We start from the raw sequence: 21,994 nt of genomic DNA on the forward strand, positions 1-21,994 counted from the left end.
CCCCTCTCATGCTCTGCTCTGCATGTGCGATGGGAGACCTGGCTGGGCTGCTTGTTTCAGACTAGCCCCTTATGCAGTGGGCCTTTTGATGGGTAACCAGGGTAACGGGTAGCTAGGAAGAAAGGCTATGTGTGTGGAGAGAGAGAGAGAGAGAGAGAGAGAGAGAGAGAGAGAGAGAGAGAGAGAGAGAGAGAGAGAGAGAGAGAGAGAGAGAGGAAGAGACTTTATAAAATGCCTTTATTTACACAATTCACCCATCATACATTAGCACAGTACAGCAACTGCCCAAAAACAGAGAGGAAGAGAGAGAAAGAGAGGGAGAAAAAGATGGTGTGTGTGTATGTGTGAGCAAGAGAGAGACACAGAGAGAGAAAAAATGGACAGATAGAGCGATAGGTGTGAGTTTTGAGAGATTGGATGAATAGACGAGTGAGGGTGAAAAAGAAAGTGACAGAGAGCGAGCAAGTGGGAGAGCAGCACAGAGAGAGAGAGAGAGAGAGAGAGAGAGAGAGAGAGAGAGAGAGAGAGAGAGAGAGAGAGAGAGAGAGAGAGAGAGAAAGAGAAAGAGAGTGAGCGAAAGAGAGAGATTCTACCTACCGCATTAGGTAGAAAGGAGTATATGGGAGTATCTATGTAATAATATCATCATGAAGTAGCTAGTGTAATATCATGTGTCCTGAATCTGCATTTACTTCTACTTTGACACCTCTGACTATTTGGGTTAAAATGTTTATGGAGGACGGACTGAGGGCTTGTAGATCAGAAATGATGATGCATCATCATCTCTCATCACTCAATCAGGACACACACTCACTCTCTCTCACACACACACACATACACGCACACATACCATCACTCTTTCCAGTAAGAGTCCACGTGGTGAAATCTAGTCAACTCCCAGTCACTCTTTATTTCTGTCTGTCTGTCTGTCTGTCTGTCTGTCTGTCTGTCTGTCTGTCTGTCTCTCTCTCTCTCTCTCTCTCTCTCTCTCTCTCTCTCTCTCTCTCTCTCTCTCACACACACACACACACACACACACACACACACACACTGAGTCATTCCAGCTGTAGTCCCCATAGTGTAGTCTTCCTCATCCCTGATGCCTTTCCCAGCAGCCCATGGAAACTATGAGACTTAACAGCCCATATTCACACACACACACACACACACACACACACACACACACACACACACACACACACACACACACACACACACACACACACACACACACACACACACACACACACACACACACACATCATTCGCCACACCACTAATGGCATGTAGAGTAGAGTAACTTTATTGATCCACAGGGGGAAATTCAGGGTATTGTCATTACATGAATAGTCACACCACTGTAGGAAATTATAACATTAAATACAAGACATACAGTACATATTAGTTCCAGTCATACACTATATCAGCATTACCGGTGATATTAAATGGTATAATAGGCTCCTCTTTCCATTCCCTTCTCAAAACCACCAATGACAGAGCTGAACAACAGCCAATCAGGATGAAGAAGGTGTGACGCGCCCTTCTAATTCGCCAGTGACTTTTTGACATGCCCTTCTGATTGGCTGGTAACTGTTTGACATGTGCGTGTGTGCTTATTTACCTCTTTCCCTTTGGTGTCACCATTTTCGATCCATTCCACCGTGACACTCTCATTGTCCTCGTTGAGAGATGTCACCATGGCCTGGTGTATTCGCCCTGCAAAATAACACGAATGACATTGTTTCTCCTCAATACCATTATGGGGAGGTGGCGAAAGTAAGCATAGAAGTAAAACACAAAACCTGCCATAGTTTCCTGCCAACACAAGTAACTTAACCAGTTTACAATTACTGTAGAGGAATGTACACAATGCAATGTACATTTATCAAATTTGGAGGTTTTCTTTTTAGGCTTATTTCAGTAACAACAACATCCAGCTATCTCATTAGGTACAACAGAGTAACTGGTGTAACCGTCATGTAATATCATGTGCTAGTGTTGTACTTACACCATAAATTTACGTTCACTTTTACTTTGGCCTCCCCTGTCATTATATATGAAGGTGGTGCAGAAAATCCAACTGTTGAAAACTTCAAAAGGATGGATGCCTCGTTGCAGGATGAATTTGACGAAACTAAGTAAATATTTTAAGGAACTTTACATAATAGTTCTGAAATGTAAACCACTTTGGCAACTTTGTGCCTTCTTGGTTGGTCTTCTGCTACAGGAAATGGGTTTGAGTGCTGTATGAATAGGGTTATGGGTAACAGGCCCGTATAATGAGGAGGGAGATGCAGCAGGGTTAGGAGTAGCTTAACCCCTTAAGACACGGCAATATAAATTAGCTGTTACCAGAATGGCAATGACCAAGTCGTAATGTATTACTAAAGGTCCTGTTCACTGTCATAGTAGTGTAGTACTATAGTAGTTAACTTTCAATGTCTATTACAGCGTGCCACAGGAGGTACGGTGTGCATTAAGGGGCTATGGTCTACTTTATTTTTCATGCCCGCTGCTGTTACCCTGTTCAGTGAAGACGGTAATAAACAGTCAATCGTTCATTATAACAACGAGCATCACATTATTCCGGGAAGGGGGATCTGCTATGTTTACACTGCGTTTACCCCAAGGGCATTGGCTATATCTCTGGCCCCAGGGCTGAAACTCAGGCCGGGCATTTTTGCAAAACCTGCTGGGCCGGGCAAAAACCTTTCCAGGCATTGAGACAGCCATCGAAGCCTTTGAAAGAAATGTTGTCATCTCATATGAGCTATTTTGACCCTAACAGCCAAAATGCCTTATTAATATCTATCTCGAAGAAGCCTGCTGTAGTGGCACGAGGACTGATACCAATGAGGGAAGGGCCAAAATCACCACCAGTCCACCAGGCAAATGCCCTTCATGCCATATGGCCAATCCACCTATGTCTGGCCCCTGCACTACGCTGACGAGAGAAGCTAGGGCAGAAATGGTAACACGGTGTCCTGCCTTGTCCTTGTGTGACACGGCTGTGTTGGAGTTTCCCAGTCGGCTGACTCAGTCGGAAAGCTGACCTGACTTTCATTCAACTTTGCACTGTCTCCACAACATCAGGTTCATTTCAACGAACTACCTCATTAATCAATAATGACATTATCACAACTCCAAGCAGGGTGGCTGACAGCTTTTGCCGCGTACAGGACAGTCATCTCAAAGAGCCCCCCACCCAATACATAATGTAATGAGGACCCTATTCTGGGACCCCTTTCTCATTGGGCCCAGGACAACTTACCCTTTTGTCCCTTCCTGTCGACATCCATGCCTCCAAGTGTAGAACATACCAGTTCCACACTATGAGGTTGAGCACATTTCCCCCACTAAGCAGTAGCCTTGCCCTACATCACACTACACTACATTCAGGAGTCACATGACTGCAAAGCAAACACACATTGCACATTTTTACATTCTTTTTCTGGAGGGGGTGTGTCTACTGGTGTGGGTCACACACAGATAAACTGATGAAAAATCAAGAGGGCATTAGTTTTTTTGGATGGATTTTGATTTAGGATTCTGACTTCCAAGGCTTACAGCAATGGTACTAAGTTGCAGTAACTTCTGCTTTAGTAAGGCATGACCTTTGCGATACATGATAACAGATGGCTTCCCAAAGCAAAGCTGAAATGAGAAAGCCATGCATTGCAGTCTGGTTTTAAGAGCTCCACCAATGCGTCATCCGCTCGTGCTGAAATTCTGGAATTTGGCTCGGGGATGGTTTCCGCTTTCCAGTTGCACACGTCCAGCTGGCGAGGGCGCGCGCCACCCGGCAGAGGAAAACTGGGCCAGCGCTGGACCAACACCCTTCTGCACGGATGGCCAGATAGCGGTTACTGACATTCACACGCCTGCTTTCGGAGCACTATGGGCTGGTAGGTGGCGGAACATTCGGCAGCAAACCAACATTAGCGCCACACACTGGTAGTCGTTCACATCGGGAGATGTTGCGCCGCGCGCAATGGAATTGGTTAGACCTTGTTTGTTTCAAACGCGGACAGACTGACCCGAGAATATGATATTAGTTAGAGTTTCAAGAGCAATGAAATGCCAGCAATACTACATGCGACTGGCTGCTGTCGCGTTCCCCGACCTTGCTGGTGTCATGGTTGTGCTGGTAAGACGGTGAGGCTAGTGGCAGCCAGCAACACCCTATCCGGGGTGGAGAACACATGCTGTTCACCAGAGCCTAAACGTCATCACTCCAATCCCAATGAAAAGTGAAAGTTCCACTACGACATTCCAGATATTTGAGTCATTCTGTATACCAGCCTACTCTTTCACACACGCAGCGCCACATTATTGTAGCCTACACCCCAGGTATCCGCCCGCTATCTCTGACATCTCCATCCATCGCTGCCCAGGGGCTGGGGCACATCTAGGATGCGGAGCCACAGAGGATGCTGCAGGGGCATCGTGAAGCTGGCCAGCTAACAAGTGCATACCTAGGAGGGACGGCGACATGTCCCTTGCGTAATTGGTATCGCATCTGCTGTTATTCAAAAAGCCTTGGTGAGAACACATCGCAGTGTGGGTAGGGTACCATCTGGTTAGCTCGTCATGCTAGCCTCATTTACATTATTTGTGGGCAAATAGAACGAGCTAGCTTGCTAAGTGAGCAAGCATCACGTCCAATTTGAGCTCGACAATGCAATGACAGCTAGCCGGCGGCCTATCCGTTCCAACTGAATGACTTTGACAGCGATACATTTCGCACGGAGATATTCTTTTTCCAAAATGTAGCATTCCGGAGTATGCCAGTTGTGAAGGCTTTAGTGGTTTCAGCTGCCGACGTTACTCAGCAACAAAGCTGCTGGCTAGCGCTGTATCCTCCTTCAAATCAGGCATCTTTCTCTAACCGGAGCGCATTCATACTGGGTGTGACTTACCATCGCTTCTTTTGATTTCCACGTAAATGCCGACCAAGATCTTCCCGAAAAAAGATGCCATCCCTCATGCGGGATATATTTAGATGTTTGCACCGATATGTAATGCGATATGTTTTAAAATATCTGGGGCACTAAGTTGTTCCACCACTGCAGAAACCGGGAGGAGGTCAGGAGAAATTGAGGGAGAAAGATGATGACGGCGCCTGCGCAGAAGACTCTCCCCATCGCGTCAGTCCCCGGGAGAGAGGAGAGAGATGACCTAAGACTGACAACAAGAGAGGACCACCACAGCTGGTCTGTTCACTCCAGATGTGTGTGTGTGGATAAACACATCACATTGAGTGAAGCTCAACACAATTTTACTCTTATTATTACAATTCAAGCCCTCTGCAGTTTATTTATTTAGCCTACATTTGAACTCACCTTTCTATATTTCCAGACACTGTTGTAACTTTTTGTAGACCCATTTGTTAATTTCTTTATTTTATTATATTGCCTTTTTACTCCATGTTTTCTTGCTCAAAGATTACACTGATTTGTTTTATGTGTTGTCTTCTTTGTGCCGGCATTATACGTTTCACATGACACAGTGTCACAACAGTGTCGTAACACAGTCATGGGCGTGCCATAAAGATTATGTCAATGTCATGAACATTTTCTGACTGTTGTCATTAAGTGACATTCTATTATGGTAAAGACAGCTCAAACAAATTGAACTTTTCACAACAATAAAATGTTTATGGCATTTGTCATAATGTTTAGGCCATAATGTTTAGACGCTTTTATGACTCTATCATATCATGTGTATGACGCCAGCATCAAATCAAATAAAGTGTTTCCAAATTCTCTCTCCCAGTGATGTGCTGGCCTGGCGTGTGTAGGCCTACTCCCTCCTGACATGGTGACCCGTAGAGTGAAGCCCGAAGTCTGCAGCACACTTAAAATCCTTTTTTCTTTTATGTTTTTACTGCATGGCTGGATGACGTTTTGACCATTGGAAAAGTAATCCTGCCATGGAACACATATCAAAGAAAAAAGGGATGTAAAGTGTGAAGACTTCTCACTCCAAACGTACAGTCAGCCTTAGTCCGGCACCTTTTCCTGGGATGTGGACAATCTTTCCCTTAATCAGTAAAGTGATAGTCATTGGTCTGTCTCCTCTTCTGTGCCAATTAGAGCGTCTGAATGTTACACTGGTTACTAAATAACTGCCCTTGTTCTGATGCTGTCCTGATGCTGTTACCTGTTACCTCATCATTACTATGGGCCATTGAAGCCTGGGGTGTAATCTCCTCTCCCTAAGGCAGGAGTTCTTGGGACCCGCTTGAAATGTTAACAGCTGTTCGGTGCCCACCTCTGGCCCAATAAACTTTAGAATAATCTAATATTTCTACAATTATAGTTATTTTATATATCACAATAAGGCACTGGCACACAGACATAGGAGAAAAGGGGTGCACAGAAAAGGGGTGCACCGAAAAAAAAAAGTGTGTCCACAAAAGGGGGGCCTTGGCTAGAATCTATATTGGGGACCTTGTGAAGGTGAAGGTTGGGAACCCCTGAACTAGGGTGTGGAGTTCACCCAGTCTCACACCCCTGGCCGGTGTCATATTGTACCTTTGGCATCAAAAATTGCTGTCCGGTCAAACTGTGTCAGAAATTGATGTCCACACGCACTGTAACAGACTCAAAAAGCACCACGGAGACAGATTTCTGGGACGGCTGTTTATTTGCTTCAAAACAGCAAATGAACATGACTGCAGCGTCTGATCCAGCTATTTGATTTTCTGCTTAACTACATGAAAAGATAATTGGATGTTGCATGCATACTTGGATGATTTACCCATTAAGTGAACGACATGCTAATTCATCTAGGCTAATGCAAGTGCAATAGATGGGAATAAGCTAATCCCGTAGTGGTGCCCTGTGGTTAAGGGAAAATGTAAACAAACTTTCTTTATGGGTATGATTAATTCCCTGCACATCCCCACAGTGTGTACACAATTACATCATCCATATATATTGAGTAGGTGAGACTGTTGCTGGCTCCAGGGCCGCTGACAGCTTTCGCTGGGCCGAGCCCAGAACAAAGTCATGTGAAAGGACCCCTACCAAACACATTCAATGTTATGGGGACCCAATTCTGGGCCCGCTATCTCCCAGGGCCCGGCACAACATACCCGTTTGTCCCTCCCTGTCCGCGGGCCTGACTGGCTTAATGGGCCTTGCCCTGCATCCTTCACCACACCTTGACCTGCTGCTTTAGACCTGGGAGGTGTGACTCTGTAGGGCTACACTTGGGGGCAGCAAAGTAGCAGCACACAGATGGACTCTCCGCATAGTAGCCGCACACAGATGGGGGCCTTTCTCCATAGATACAAACCGGAGATCGTAGTTACGTCATACATGCGAACACTGGATGCTGTATTCAGCCTCTTGGTGTGGCCTAAGCACGGACGCTGCCATCTTGGTCCAGTATTGTGTGTTTTTCTTTGATTTTTTTTTTTGGGCTACACATGAGGTCAGACGTGGCCAAAGTACTAGCAAGTGATATTATGTAGCGGTTGCACCAGTTATTCCCCTGTACCAAGTGAGGTGGCTAGACCTTGAAAAAAAAACCAAAACCTCAAAGGAAAAAACCCAAATTTGATCCAACCAGCAGAAAATCAGGTACATCCCTCTATAGTAACCGTTTCAATGAGCAGCATAGTTGCAATATCTGCTCTGGACACAGTCCTGCACAGTGCACATTTAACTCGTACACGGACACCATGGCCATCTCTCCTTTGTATACGCAGTACACGTAATCTCAGATTGTGTGTATCTTGACCCTTCTACTCAGGTGTCTGTGCCTTCAATACAGCAGTGTCCAGTGGTGACAGAACTGACACTCCGCTATGTCTTTCTCTCCACTACTCTCTCTCTCTCTCTCTCTCTCTCTCTCTCTCTCTCTCTCTCTCATCCTCCTCCTCCTCTCTATCTCTCTCCTCTACTCTGACCATCTCTCTCAGTCACTGCAAGTCTCTCTGTCCATGGGACCACTAGTTGCCAAGGAAACCAATGATGAAACAACCATGTCTGACCAGTTGGGAAGCAGAGAGTGGCAGAGTTAACTAAAGCTAAAGCAAGAGCATCTCTCTCTCTCTCTCTCTCTCTCTCTCTCTCTCTCTCTCTCTCTCTCTCTCTCCGTCAGGATGGAAGAGGACAAGACAGACAGAAGGGTGGTGAGTTTGGTGAGTGTTTCAGTGTCGCATGTCCACAGAGCAGTAGAGAAGCTTTGGGATGGTGCAATTCACTCTGAAATATTCTACAAAGCCTCTTAATATCAGACCTCAGACCTGCCTCGAATTATCCTCAAACTTGTCTCTTATATCTTCAACCTGCTAATATCAGACCTCAAACCTGTCTGGCAGCCTCTTACAGTAAGTCTTACGGCAGATGGGCCGGCAACTTTAGTGACTCAAACTGTAGCGCAAGTTTGTTGTGTATGTGAAGGATGAAGAAGGATTGAAGAACGGACACGGGCTGTACATTTGATAACAACTTTAGTGGTTGACTTCATGCATAGATCTGACTCGTATATTAATGTACATATTCCATATCATAATGCAGTACGGTGCCACCAGGTGGATGGAGGAGGTAAGACACTATACCACATATCCCTCTTTTGTAAGAATAAGCTGAACAGTAGCATAAGAATGCAGGTATTTAAAACTAGAAATTCATAGTAACTTGAATCCATGAAGTATTAAAACCTGTAGAAAACATAAACCTCATACATTAAGGCAGGTAAGTATGTATCAAAAATAAACAATTATAATGTAAGAATTTATACTATCAATAAGTAACAACTGAGTAGGACCTAGTTAATGTAAACACATCTTAAAGGTAAGTATTATGCCACAATATGAACCGTATGACATTAAATGCAGGTAAGTAAGCAAACTGTATATTGACCAGTAAACAATGAACATTTTCACATTTTACATCATATCACATCTTTTCTCTCTCTTTTTTTAAGTCACATAATCCTCGAGCCATGCAGGAGCGTGTCGTGCTCTCGGTACCCGAGGGGACTGATGCGGTGAAGGCACAAGTTCAGGTTCAGGTGGCTCGTGCTCAGCACCTTGGTGGCTTGGCAGGGGGCAAGCCTCATCAGGCTGTGATGCTGGAACAGCAGCACAGGCGGCAGATGAGGGGGCAAGGTGGAAGGCATTCCACACTTTTCCATCGGACAGCAGGTAAGTGGCAGGACCCTTTTGGGCTACCACCTTCAGGGGGTTTGTGAACTTTGACAGTCCTTTTGCAATAATTCCAGGTTTGCGGATGCGGACAGCAGATCCGATCTGGAAGTTGGGTGGTTTCGCACCACGTCGTTTGTCAGTGTATTGTTTGGATTTTTCTTGTTTCTTTTGTATGTTCTGTTGCAGGTTTGTTATGTCAGTGCAGGGGCGCATGGAGTTTAAACCTCTGATGTGCAGCTTGGTGTTGAGAGGTCTACCATGCAGCAGTTCAGAAGGTGACACTGAAGTCACGGCATGTGCAGTGGCTCTGTATGTGTGCAAGAACTCAGTGACAAAAGGTTTCAGTGGTTTACCTTCGATGTTGGCTGTTTGTAGGCAGTCTTTGAACACTCTGTTGAAGCGCTCGATTTCCCCATTAGCCTGTGGGTAGTACACAGTGCTTGATGTTCCTGTCGGCAAGGAACGCCTCGAACTCAGCTGAAACAAACTGCGAGCCGTTGTCACTGACCAGCTCAAGGGGATTTCCTTATCTGCTGAATACAGTGGCAAGAAAAGTCATCACAGTGGTAACAGTAGAGCTGAAAGCAATCTCAGGCCACCGGCTGTAGTAGTCGATGAGTGTGATGGCAAAGCGGCAGTCAGCAGGTGCAGTGTGAATCGGACCAACAATGTCCACAGCCACCTTTTCCCAGGCAGCAGTAGGAGTAGGCACAGGTTGAAGTGGAGCAGTGCGGGTTTTCGCGGTTTTGTCATGTTGGCGGCAGGTAAAGCATTCTTTGATGGCAGACTCGACCTGCGCATCCATTCCAGGCCACCAGTACAAGTCTCTCAGTCTTTGTTTTGTGCGAACGATTCCTGGGTGTGTAGCATGAGCAAGCTGGATCATCTTGGCCTGTAGTTGTTCGGGTACGACTAGACGGTGAGTGCCACGCACTATGACACTGTTCTGCACAGCCAGCTCGTACCGCATATCGAAGTATGGCACGATGAGAGGGTCTAGGCCTTTTGCAGTACGAGGCCATCCCTTCGCAATGAAGTGTCGCACTTTTTGTAGCACAGGGCATGCCTCACAGACACTGGAGAACTCATCAGCTGTAACTGCAGCGAAGTCCGGGGACAGGGACACAGCAGCTACCATCTCCAACTCCATCTCCTCGTGTTCATCTGTGATGGGCAGAGGCAAGCATGACAAGCAATCTGCTGTAACATTCTCATGGCGAGGTTTGTATTCGATGGTGTAGTTAAAACACAGCAGGCGAGCAGACCAGCGAGCTATTCTCATGCCTGCACGTCCAAGGCCCTTGGTAGTGAGTAGAGTGGTCAGGGGGCTATGATCAGTCCGTAAAGTGAAATGACGGCCCCAGAGGTAAGTACGCCACTTTTCAGAAGCCCAGACGCATGCCAAGGCCTCTTTTTCGAGTGTAGAGTAGTTGCGCTCACATGCAGTAAGCGTTCTGGAAGCGAATGCAATGGTCTGTTCTGTTTTGCCCTTCATCTGTGTCAGCACAGCGCCAATGCCATAGTCTGATGCATCTGTTGTCACGATTGTAGGGAGGGCAGGATCGAACAAGGCAAGGGCAGATGATGTAGAGATGATCTCTTTCACTTTGCAAAAGTTCTCTTGCGCCTCCTCTGGCCAGTGGAAAGCAGTGGACTGGCGTAGTAGTGCACGGAGAGGTTCCACAAGCATGGCATAGTTGGGAATGAACTTTGAATACCACGCAGTCAGGCCCAGGAAGGAGCGTAGAGATTGTGCATCGTGTGGAGGCGGAGCTTGAAGCACAGCTTGGACATGGCCAGGGTCTGGTTGTAGGCCAGAAGCAGAGATGAGATGCCCAAGGAAAGGCAACTCTGTCTGTCTGAAGTGGCATTTCTCAACATTGAGCTTCAACCCACTCTCCTGTAGGCAGTGAAGTACGGCTTTCAGTCTGGCGTCATGCACTTCAGGCGTCTCTCCACTGACAATTATGTCGTCAAGATAGCACTGCACACCCTTTTGACCCGCCAGGATCTGAGACATCATGCGTTGGAATGCACTGGGTGCTGAGGCCAGGCCGTAGGGCACTCGTGTGAAACGAAAGAGTCCATCATGCGATATGAACGCGGTAAGATCTCTGCTGCTTGGATGCAACTGCACTTGGTGGTATGCATTTTGTAGGTCGATTGTGGAGAACATTGTAGCACCACGGAGCTCTGTAAAGACCTCTTCGATGTGTGGCAGGGGGTGACTGTCTATCACCACAGCCCTGTTTGGTTCACATAGGTCCACACAAACACGAAGGCTACCTGACTTCTTGCTGACGATCACCAGCGGCGACACCCAGGCAGATGAGTCGACTCTCTCGATGATGCCGTCGGCTTCCAGACGTTTCAGCTCCTCGGAGACAGGGTCGCGCACAGCATACGGGAGTCGGCGTAGTTTCTGCTGGACTGGAGGCACATCTGGACGCATTTTCACTTTGTGTATGAATCCAGTAGCAACGCCTAATGCGCTTGTAGTGTTGACTGTGTGACTCACCAGTGGTGCAGCAGGTGAAGCAGGTGTGGCGATCTGTCCATCTTGGATGTGAAGGCGAAGTGCAGTGAACAGATCCATTCCAAGCAGTGGTGTGCCATCGGGGACAATGTAAAAGTCAGTGTGTGCGCTCTGATTGTGGTATGTCACAGTAAGCTGGAGACAGCCAAGTACAGGAATAGGCTTTTTCATGTAAGTCACCAGGCGCACAGTAGGCTTAGTGAGAGGCACATGCATGAATGACTGACTGTAGATGCTCTCAGGGAGAATGGAGACTGCTGAACCAGTGTCAACAAGCAAATCAGTGGTAAGTGACTGTCCATCTTTATCATGAAGAGACACTGTGCAGGTAAGGCGATTTGTTTGGGAGACAGAAGCGGTAGGAGCAACATGTAGCACTGTAAGATCGGGAACAGCAACCTCTTTCACACTGTGTGTGGGGACTGCGCTGCGGCACACTTTACTGAAATGTCCCGTTTTTCCACAGTTGTTGCATTTTGCATTCTTGGCAGCACATTTTGGGTCATTTGCTAAGTGAGAGTTGGATCCACAACGGTAGCACGTTTTATTTTGAGAAGTGTGCTGTGTACGTTGGACTGGTGCCTGCGGTTTGCCATTGCCCCGACGCTTGTTGTAAGCACCGTTGCCTCCTCTCGGCTGAACGAGTTTCACCGTAGCGTCATGCATGGGAGCAATAGCTTTAGCTTCAGCCACCGCAGATTCAATTTGGGTGGCGATCGTGATTGCCTTATCCAATGTCAAGTCAGTTTCCATCAGTAAACGTTCTCTAATCCGTGTGGAGGACGTTTTCTCGATCAGCTGATCTCTTATCATGTCATCGGCTAACGTGCCAAAATCACAGTTCACTAGCAAGTCCCTCAATGCAGCAATGTACTGTACAGTTGTTTCGCCCGGTCTCTGAGCACGCTGACGGAACTTACTCCTCTCAGCCACGACATTCACTTTCGGCACAAAAAACTTCTTCAGCGCGTCACAGGCAGACTTGTAAGAAGTGCCAGTGTCAGGTAAAGAAAGAAAAATACGCTGGCCTTCGGTGCCTACACAATGCAAAAGTAATGCGCGCTTACGTTTGTCCGGCATTTCATTCGTGGTCAATGCTAGCAGGTAATTTTCGAACATCTGTATCCAGGTTGTATACAACATCGTCGGCTCACCCGGACTTTCCAGTAATGCAGGAGGTTGTGAGATTCCGATACTAGCCATTCTCGTCGCCAATATGTTGTGTATATGAAGGATGAAGAAGGATTGAAGAACGGACACGGGCTGTACGTTTGATGACAACTTTAGTGGATCACTTCATGCATCTGACTCCTTTCTTAATGTGTACCTTTCATATCATAATGCAGTACGGTGCCACCAGGTGGACGGAGAAGACACTATACCACAAAGTTACTATAGGATCCCCTGAGACTGTCAACTTTAGTGACTCGAACTGTAGCCTATGTCCAGTCATCCGTAGTCTAGTTAGCCTAGAACTACAGCCTGTCCACCGACTGTCATGGACTGAAAGTTACAGGATCATCCAGCAGATCATTGGAAAATCTGCCTGGCCTCGTACATTTGCTACTTTGTTGCCTAACCGTAATCGCTCACACACTCAGCCTCGAACATTGTAACATCGATCAGAAAAGACTACCGGTATTTATGTAGAGGAGGCGTTCTCATTGCAAAATGGAAAAAAATCGCCACCTGATTGAGCTGTCAAAATGCTCCCTCCACCCTTTTCACTCAAGAATTTGAATCGACTGCATTGTAAAATGCCTCAACATGGTAATAAGAAATGCACTGGTGGGGATGTTATGAAAATATGATTCCGGTCATTAAAAGACAGACATCTGCCAAAACAAAGCCACTATCTGCTATCTGGGAATATCTGAACCGCGCTTGTTTATCCCCATAGCACATGATTTCATAGCATGATAGCAATTTGCCTTGCGAGCCCACGTCGCATTGAAACCAAACCAACAGCAAATGACTGCATTAAACAACCCGTAGCCAGGCCCTGATCCCAAACACTTTCTCCAGTATTTGCGCAAACTCAACTCAGTCTCTGTCATAGCCTATGGCACGTTTCTTAACTTGCTCAAACGAGAGGCTCGCGGTTGTCAGCAGCCGCATGTTCTTATTAAACTCTGCACTAACGATTGCACACCCCTGTCCGTGAAATAAACAAAGAAATGGTTATTAAAACAGTCCTACGTGGACCGATTGAAACGCCTTCCGCGGAAAGTCAAGGTCGCTCATTTAGATGAGGCATCGCAAATCGATAGAACACCACTATCGAATAGGGCGACCGGTCGCTCATCTCGACGAGGCAACACATATCGACAGAACACCGGGTCAACAGGCCTGTTTAGCCTACTCTTTGCTGGCATTACTCATCATAGGGATGCAAACGAATAATCGATTAATCGACTTTAATCGATCAATGCATTAATCGATTAAAAAACATTAATCGCAATTAATCGACAATTCAACTGACAAGAGACCCAGGTGAAATGGGTACGTGAAGAGTGTGTGTGAACAGGGGTGTGAATAGTGGGAATATTTAAATCACCTTTGGATTAAAGAATTGAAATAGAATTAATTAAAATGTATTTTATCTCAATATTTAATTAAATTTTTTGATTTAGTAGATTTTTTTTCGAGAAACATTGAGATTTCGGGGGGATAACGCTGCTTATCAATTAATCGTAAGTCGATCGATTAGGCTATCAACTAATGATTAAGTAAGGGTTAACGTTCGGCGAGAAGGTCGCTACCGTGGAATAGCAGCACGACAGAGAGAATCTTTAGACCCCGACGCGGAGCGGAGGGGTCTTGTTCTCTCTGAAGTGCTGCTATTCCACAAAGCGACCGACTCGCCGAAAGTTAACCCGCTTATTATATGGATATACTTAAATGATTCACACATGCGGGGACATTTCTTTACACCTATTTAATGTTAAGATTGTTGCTGCGCAAAACAAAACAGTACCGTTGTGGAACACCGCTAGGCAACAGCTAGGTAGGCTAGCCAGGACAACAGGTGTTGTCTATCACAGCAGCTGATTAGAGTGACAAAAGACCGGACCCCCTGCGGAGTGATATGAAACATTCGCTTTAGCCAATGACTTGTATACAAGCCAGTGGCTTTAGCAGTGAACGTCTTGTTGCCATTGACAGCGGTAGCCAGGACAACGGGTGCTGTCTATCATAGCAGCTGATTAGAGTCTTGTTGAAAAGTCGCTTTAGCAGTGAAAAGTCTTGTTGCCATTGACAGCGGTCTGTTATAGACCAACCCGTCCGTTATCGAAAAATAACAGACGTCCGAACGTTGGGGAGCCCCGTTGAAATGAATGGAGCATTCGACAGATGACGTCACAACCATATAATAATGATAGATAATTTGCATCCCTAACTCAACTACATCATATCAGCATTGCTATGACATTAACGAGAGCCTTAAGTAATAGAATTAGACATGGACATTATAAGGTTTGTGACAGTAAGGTTATAACAGGCTCTGTGCTAAGGGGTTAATGTATTCAAGCCTGCCTGTTAATAACCTCAAACCTGCCCCTTTATGCCAGACCTTTAGCAGGAATAGCCAGTTGCCATGGTGACGCATCAGCAAACCGAGAGAAAGAGGAATTAAAGAGAGAGAAAGCGAGAGGGAAGAAAGAGAGAGTAAGGACGAGATTAAGAAAGAGGTAGGCAGCTTAGAACAACTTCACTCACACAGAATTCTCTCTCTCTCTCTCTCTCTCTCTCTCACTCACACACAGAGACACACCCAAAACGCACGCACGCACACACTCACACACACGCACGCACACTCTCACACACTCAGGAAGGAACTTCTACAGTAAGTAGTTCTCCCTTAGCCTCTGAACTGCCCCATCTGTTGGTCTTTAAGAAGTGAGTCGCTCTCACTTTTATCATCCACTTCGGCCTTGGCCAGCTGCCTGCCCTGCGGAGAACTTCACACTCTTACCACTGCTGACCTCTGCGAGTCAGCAGACGGGAGTGAAATGGTTAGGGAGTAGGACTGTAGATCACAGGGTTGCAGGTTCAATCCCCACCATTTACCAATCCCTTCCTCCCTCCATGGCTGAAGTGCCCTTGAGCAAGGCACCAATCCCCACACTGCTCCAGGTACTTTAACCCCTTAGCGCACAGCCTATGCTATATGAGCTGTTACTTAAGGCTCTCTATAATGTCATAGCAATGTTGTTATGATGTAGTTGAGTATTTGCAGCAAATAGTGAATAGGCCCGCCGGCGACCCCATTTGCACTAAGAGGCTACCCAATACCCTGTAATATCTGCAAGTCGCTTTGGATAAAAGTGTCAGATAAGGGTAAATATTGTAATGTTACTCCACGACCTGTCATGCCATCACTGAGTTTCCATCAAATTGTGTGAATGTGAGTCTCCCATTAGAGTAGGTAAAGTGTGTGTGCGTGCGTGTGTGCGTGTGTGTGTGTGGTTAATTATCCAGTACTCTCCTCCATGACTGAGGTACCCTGAGCATGGTAATGTAAGATGACCCGTAGCCTCTTACCACAGAGCCTGGGCCTGTCGCTGAAAACACATACAGTACATCCTAATAACATTACGTTGACATTGACAATGCAAGGAGTCTTAGGTAACCAGTTAAGACTTGTTCATGACCATTTTGGTGCCATAAGGTTATAACAGAAGCTCTGTGTTAAAGGTTTACCCTCTTACTGCAGCAGGTGTCGCCAGCGACCCTATTCACGTGCTGAAAATGCTTAACTACATCATAACAACACTGCCATGACATTACAGAGAGCCATAGTGCTGTGTTAAAGGGTTATTAATCCAGTAAGGCATGGCTCCTGTTATAAATGAGCTGTTACCAATGACCAAGTCGTTATGTGTAACTAAAGGCACTGTCATGGTGGTGTAGCACTATGGTAGTTGTGTTTTTTTTTACTACTATTACAGTGTTGCCCTGGTGAAATGGCATGTTAAGGGGCTACAGTGTCTCGGACAGGTCCCTGTCATAGATAGTCCTGGCTGTAGCTCAAATTGACTGTCACGTAGGAGACCCGGGATCGACCCGCCTCTCTCTCCCATTACTTTCAAAGTCAAAGTTCCATTTGTCTTCTTTTGTCCATGAACTAGTCAAGGCACATATGAATTATTGTGCAAAAATCAAGGGAATCAAAGCACAAGTCAAAGCAGAAGTCAATTGTTCCGTTTTGCCATCAGTCTGACTGTTGCGGGGAACTAGCTATTAAAAACCTTTGCTTTTTTAGTAGTAATACTGTCTGTTCCACTGTTTCTAAGGTGTATATAATATGTGCAGTGCTTGTGTCTGAGCAGAGAATTAGCTGAATAGTGTGTATTTAATGATTCTCTCTGTTATCTTGGCTGCGCTGCACATACATGGAATTCATAGAGGGAAGTGTTGTGCCTTTCAACAGTCTTGGTTTTTCTTTGCAGAGACTTCCTTTCAGCCTGTGTGGTGTTGCCATTCCAGACAGTGATGCCTCCTTTCAAACTGTCCTACTGTACCAACAGGGGTGTTGTTCAGGGTGTAAAGTGTGACTGAGTCACCAGGGCCCCATGTATATATGGGGCCCACACACAGTCTGATGTAGAAGTTAGCTGGGCAGGGGGTCCATTGGAACTGGTTGCATGGTCGTAGCCAGCATTGAGGTCAGGGAGGTCATGACCTCCCTAACTTTTCAGGGAAAATATATATATTTTTTAAATCACCACTTTTGCATAGACGTTTCAATTGACGTTTGTATTGTCATCACGTTTGTGTATGGGTGAGTGTGTGGTACCATTGGAAAAGGCTCTTCTGCCCTTTCCAATGGTATAGCACACGCGTGAATGTCAAATACTGACGGAGAGCCAGTGTTGCTTTTGAAGATTTGTCACATTCAATTTATTAAATCAATATGGCCCATACATTTTTGTATTGGCTGTTTAGCAATAGCTATACAATATGCATATTTCTGTCTGTATTATATTAGTTATTTAGCCTACCCCTACCAAATTGCCTTTGCTTGTACCAAACACTTGCATAGGCTACTATTCACCCTCGTACCTATCAATATTAACAAGAGGCAGAGTATGTTTTATTAGTAGTTTATTTCCAGAATGTATGCTGCCAATTGCTAAGTGTGATCTTTTCCATTTATCATCATCATAAATTTCTGCCTACTCAAGTATGTTTTGGAAATCTACATTTTCCATGCTTCCATACTTTTCTCTACTTGGTCAGACCAGTAGATGTTAGTTAATTCCAGTAAATATTCATTAAAACATCACATTTGTGAAGAGGTGTGCATTTTGAAAATAAATGACAAAAAAGACATATTTACATGTAATAGTAAAAAAAATTGTGGCGCGCTGTGCAGGTGCACATCATGGACCTCCCTAAATTCAAAACCCTGGCTACGGCCTTGGCTGGTTTCAGGCTACATATGGCCCACAATTTGCTGCTACACCCCTGCCTACCTAGCCTGGGAACTCCCATACTGCTTTTAGTTCTACACAATCGTTTCGATCGGAAACTAACTAACTTGTGATTAGGTCTGGTGTTACCCAGGCAACTGCCTACCACTAAAGGCAAGAAAAACCACCACCATGCACCAATGCAAGCATGTTGGCGTCAGTCTATCCTCTTCCCTCAGTGTGTCACTGACTCACTAACTGATCCCTCTGGGACGGGACATGACATGGCATCACTGACTTCCCTTTAGACCACTGTACTGCTAGACTGTATCTGCAGCCCAGAGTGTTCTATTCCATTGATATGCACACTGTCAGTATATTGTCAGGTGTCCATGTACATTTCTCTGGCAGACAGCTGAGGCAGTTGGCAGTGGGGGAGACAAAGCAGGGCAAGGAGAGGCCGGTAAGACAGTGCAAAGCGAGGCAAGGAGAGGCTGGGCAAGGCAAGGAGAGGCAGGGAAAGGAGAGGCTGGGAAAGGAGAGGCAAGGCAAGGAGAGGCAAGGCAAGGTGAGGCAGGGCAAGACAGAGCAAAAGCAAGGCAAGGAGATGCAAGGCAAGGAGAGGACGGGCAAGGCAAGGAGATGCAAGGCAAGGAGAGGCCGGGCAAGGCAAGGAGATGCAAGGCAAGGAGAGGACGGGCAAGGCAAGGAGATGCAAGGCAAGGAGAGGCCGGGCAAGGAAGGCGAGGCAGGGCAAAGAAAAGAAAAGCAAGGCAAGGTAGGGCAAGGAGAGGCAGGGAAAGGAGAGGCCAGGCAAGGCAAGGCAAGGAGAAGCAGGGCAAGGTGAGACAGGGAAACACAAGGCAGGGCAGGGCAAGGGATGGCCAGGTGAGGCAGGGCAAGGAAAAGAAAGGCAAGGCAAGGAGAGGCAGGGAAAGGAAAGGCGGGGCAAGACAGAGCAAAGCAAGGCAAGGCTATGCAAGACAGGAAACACAAAGCAGGGCAGAGCAAGGCAGGGCAAGGGAAGGAGAATCAGGGCAAGAGAGGGAGAGACAGGCAGGGCAAGGAGAGGCAAGCCAAAAATACTGAATCAAACAAAGATATCACAAACCACGCCCACTCAATGCAAAAGCGTGTGCTCAAGTTGGGTCTCCTAAGGGGGCGTTGTCCCCTACTTCTTCTTCTCTTTTTGAGGTGTTTGCGCAAGACGTGCGCTACCGCCATCTACAGCGCTAAGGGGACTTCATTGATTCTCAACCTCAGGACTCCGAAGGTCTCCTAACCGAAGGTCTCCTAAAGGGGCGTTCACCCGACATAAAGTGGATACCGGAAAGGAAACAAAATGACGCTTCTTGGTTACATCCACTTTCTTTGGGCAAGCCAAGGTAAGGCAAAGGAAGGCAATGCAGCGCAGGTGAAGGAGAGGAGAGGCTGGGCAAGGAGATGGAGGGAGAGGCAGTACAAGGAGAGATGAGGCAAAGCTCTCCGTAGCACTACTGCAGTCCAGTCTGGCCACGGGGTGGGGGTGGAGGGTGTGTGTGTGTGTGTGTGTGTGTGTGTGTGTGTGTGTGTGTGTGTGTGTGTGTGTGTGCGCAAGTGTGTGTGTGTGTGTGTGCGCAAGTGTGTGTGTGTGTGTGTGTGTGCGCAAGTGTGTGTGTGTGTGTGCGCGCGTGTGTGTGTGTGTGTGTGTGTGTGTGTGTGTGTGTGTGTGTGTGTGCGTGCGTGCATGTGTGCGTGCGTGTGTGTGTGTGTGTGTGCGTGTGTGCGTGTGCGTGTGCGTGTATGCATGCGAGCATAGTGGTATAGGGCTATGGCCAGTCTGAGTATAATCATTCCTGGCAAGGCCTGGGCCCCTTTACTATGTGCAGCGGAGCAGCAAGATTCACTCTAATTGGACAAGAGATGTTGGGCCCTCCTCTCCCTCCCCTCCTCTCCTCTCATCACCTCTCCTCTCCTCTCATATCCTCCTCTCCTCAGCTCTCCTCTGCTCTACTGTAACTAAGGATGGTCTAAATAATTGACTTGTCTTAACATCTTAATTTTAACAAGTCACTCATGTTTTTTAAAATGTATTATTATTTATTTGTGGGTTTTTTTCAATAGAGATATCATTGTTGAGTTGATTCCCAGACCCCTGAAATGGGTTGTCATCATGGTCACGAATAGGTTTTATGACTGTTATAAGTTAGGTATGGGATGAGTTAAGATGAGTTTAACTCAAAAAAGATTAATTATGCTCATGAGATGATTCATGCGTAGACCCTACTCATAGATCATGTTATAGATGGATGATGTTATTAGCAGTGCATCCATCATGTGTCCATCCCCTCCTCCTCCTCCTCCTCCTTGCAGAGACATTAATAGCATTTTCTCATCACATGTGTATGCCCCCTGCGGTACAACAGTAATAGCATTTACAGATCACATGTGTGTTCCCCCAATCTCATTGCAATAATAGCATTTACCCATCACATGTGTTTCCTACAACATTAATAGTATTTACCCATCACATGTGTTTCCTACAACATTAATAGCATTTACCCATCATATGTGTTTCCTACAACATTAATAGCGTTTACCCATCACATGTGCTTCCTACAACATTAATAACATTTACCCATCACATACTGGTAGACCTATATACCCCTCACAACATTAATAGCATTTAACCATCACATACCGGTATGTATGCTCCTCACAACAGTAATAAAATGTAGCATCTGAGGCACTCTGTAATAGTCATCGAATGGTTAATTACCATAGTAGGCCTATTACTCTACTATAACACAACAGAGGGCCTTAAGTAATGCACTATGACTTGGTCATTGCCATTCTGGTAACAACAAATTTGTAACGCCACGTCTTAAGGCAGTGTTTCCCAACCAGGGGTACATGTACCACTAGGAGTACACGAGCACACCTCAGGGGGTACTTATAAAAATGTAATAATAACAAATATATGGAGTGTAGTCACATTGGGATAGAGGAACAGATATAGAACATGAGTGAAGAGGTACTCATCATACGACAAAATTGCTTAGGGGGTACGCAGGATAAAAAAGGTTGGGAAACACTTTCTTAAGGGGTTAACCATCACATGTCTCTGTCCCCTCCCTCAATGTATTAGTAATAGCATTTACCCATCACATGTGTATGTTCCCTTCCTCACTACACTGCACTTTTGTCCTCCATTGAAAACATTCTGATTCCCAATAATCTCTCCTCCCCTGATGAACTAGTCACTCTGTATAACAACGGTCTTCACAATGTCCTAAATTGTTTTGCTCCTGTTAAAACTCGGTCTGTCACCTTTTCTCAAACTGCCCCCTGGTAGGCCTACACCCCTCAACTCCGGACCTTGAAATCCTTGAGCGCCTGTACAAGAAAACTCACCTGACTCTCCCTGCTCATATGTACTCAGTTGAGACTTGCAACTCATTACTGGACTTTTTTTTAATGACAAATTCCATAAAATCCACCAACATCTTACCTGCAACCCCTCCTTTCCCTCCCCCACTGATCTCTTCCCCCTCCACCAGTTATTTTCTAGTTTTCTTCTCCCGGACTCTGACCTCATCAAATCCACGCCCTCCACCTGTCAGCTTGATTCCCTCCCCACAACCCTTGTCAAGTCCTGCCTCCCCTCTCTCCTCCCCTTCATTTCTACCATCATCCAGTCCTCACTCTCCACTGGTACTGTGCCCTCTTTGTTCAAAGTTGCTGCTGTCACCCCTATACTCAAAAAACCTGGCTCTGATCCCTCTGACTACAACAACCTTTGCCCAATCTCCAACCTTCCATTCATCTCCAAAATTCTAGAAAAAATTGTAGCCTCTCAACTCCATTCCCATCTAATTCTTAACAGTCTGGTTTTCGCCC

At 46.1% G+C, this 21,994-nt stretch overlaps 1 protein-coding gene across 1 annotated transcript in view; it reads right to left on the reverse strand.

Moving 5' to 3' along the window:
- The window catches only part of LOC134458182 (kinesin-like protein KIF2A), a 22,707-nt gene extending 17,601 nt beyond the window's left edge, over window positions 1-5,106 (reverse strand). Inside the window, exons 1-2 of the mRNA XM_063210342.1 lie at window positions 4,920-5,106; window positions 1,622-1,716 (exon numbers count right to left, since the gene is read on the reverse strand). Coding sequence (XP_063066412.1) covers window positions 1,622-1,716; window positions 4,920-4,980 — 156 coding nt within the window. The 5' untranslated portion in view covers window positions 4,981-5,106. The remainder of the gene's footprint in view (window positions 1-1,621; window positions 1,717-4,919) is intronic.
- Window positions 5,107-21,994: the final 16,888 nt, after the last annotated feature.

Source organism: Engraulis encrasicolus, chromosome 11, assembly GCF_034702125.1.
Source record: "Engraulis encrasicolus isolate BLACKSEA-1 chromosome 11, IST_EnEncr_1.0, whole genome shotgun sequence".
NCBI lineage: Eukaryota > Metazoa > Chordata > Actinopteri > Clupeiformes > Engraulidae > Engraulis > Engraulis encrasicolus.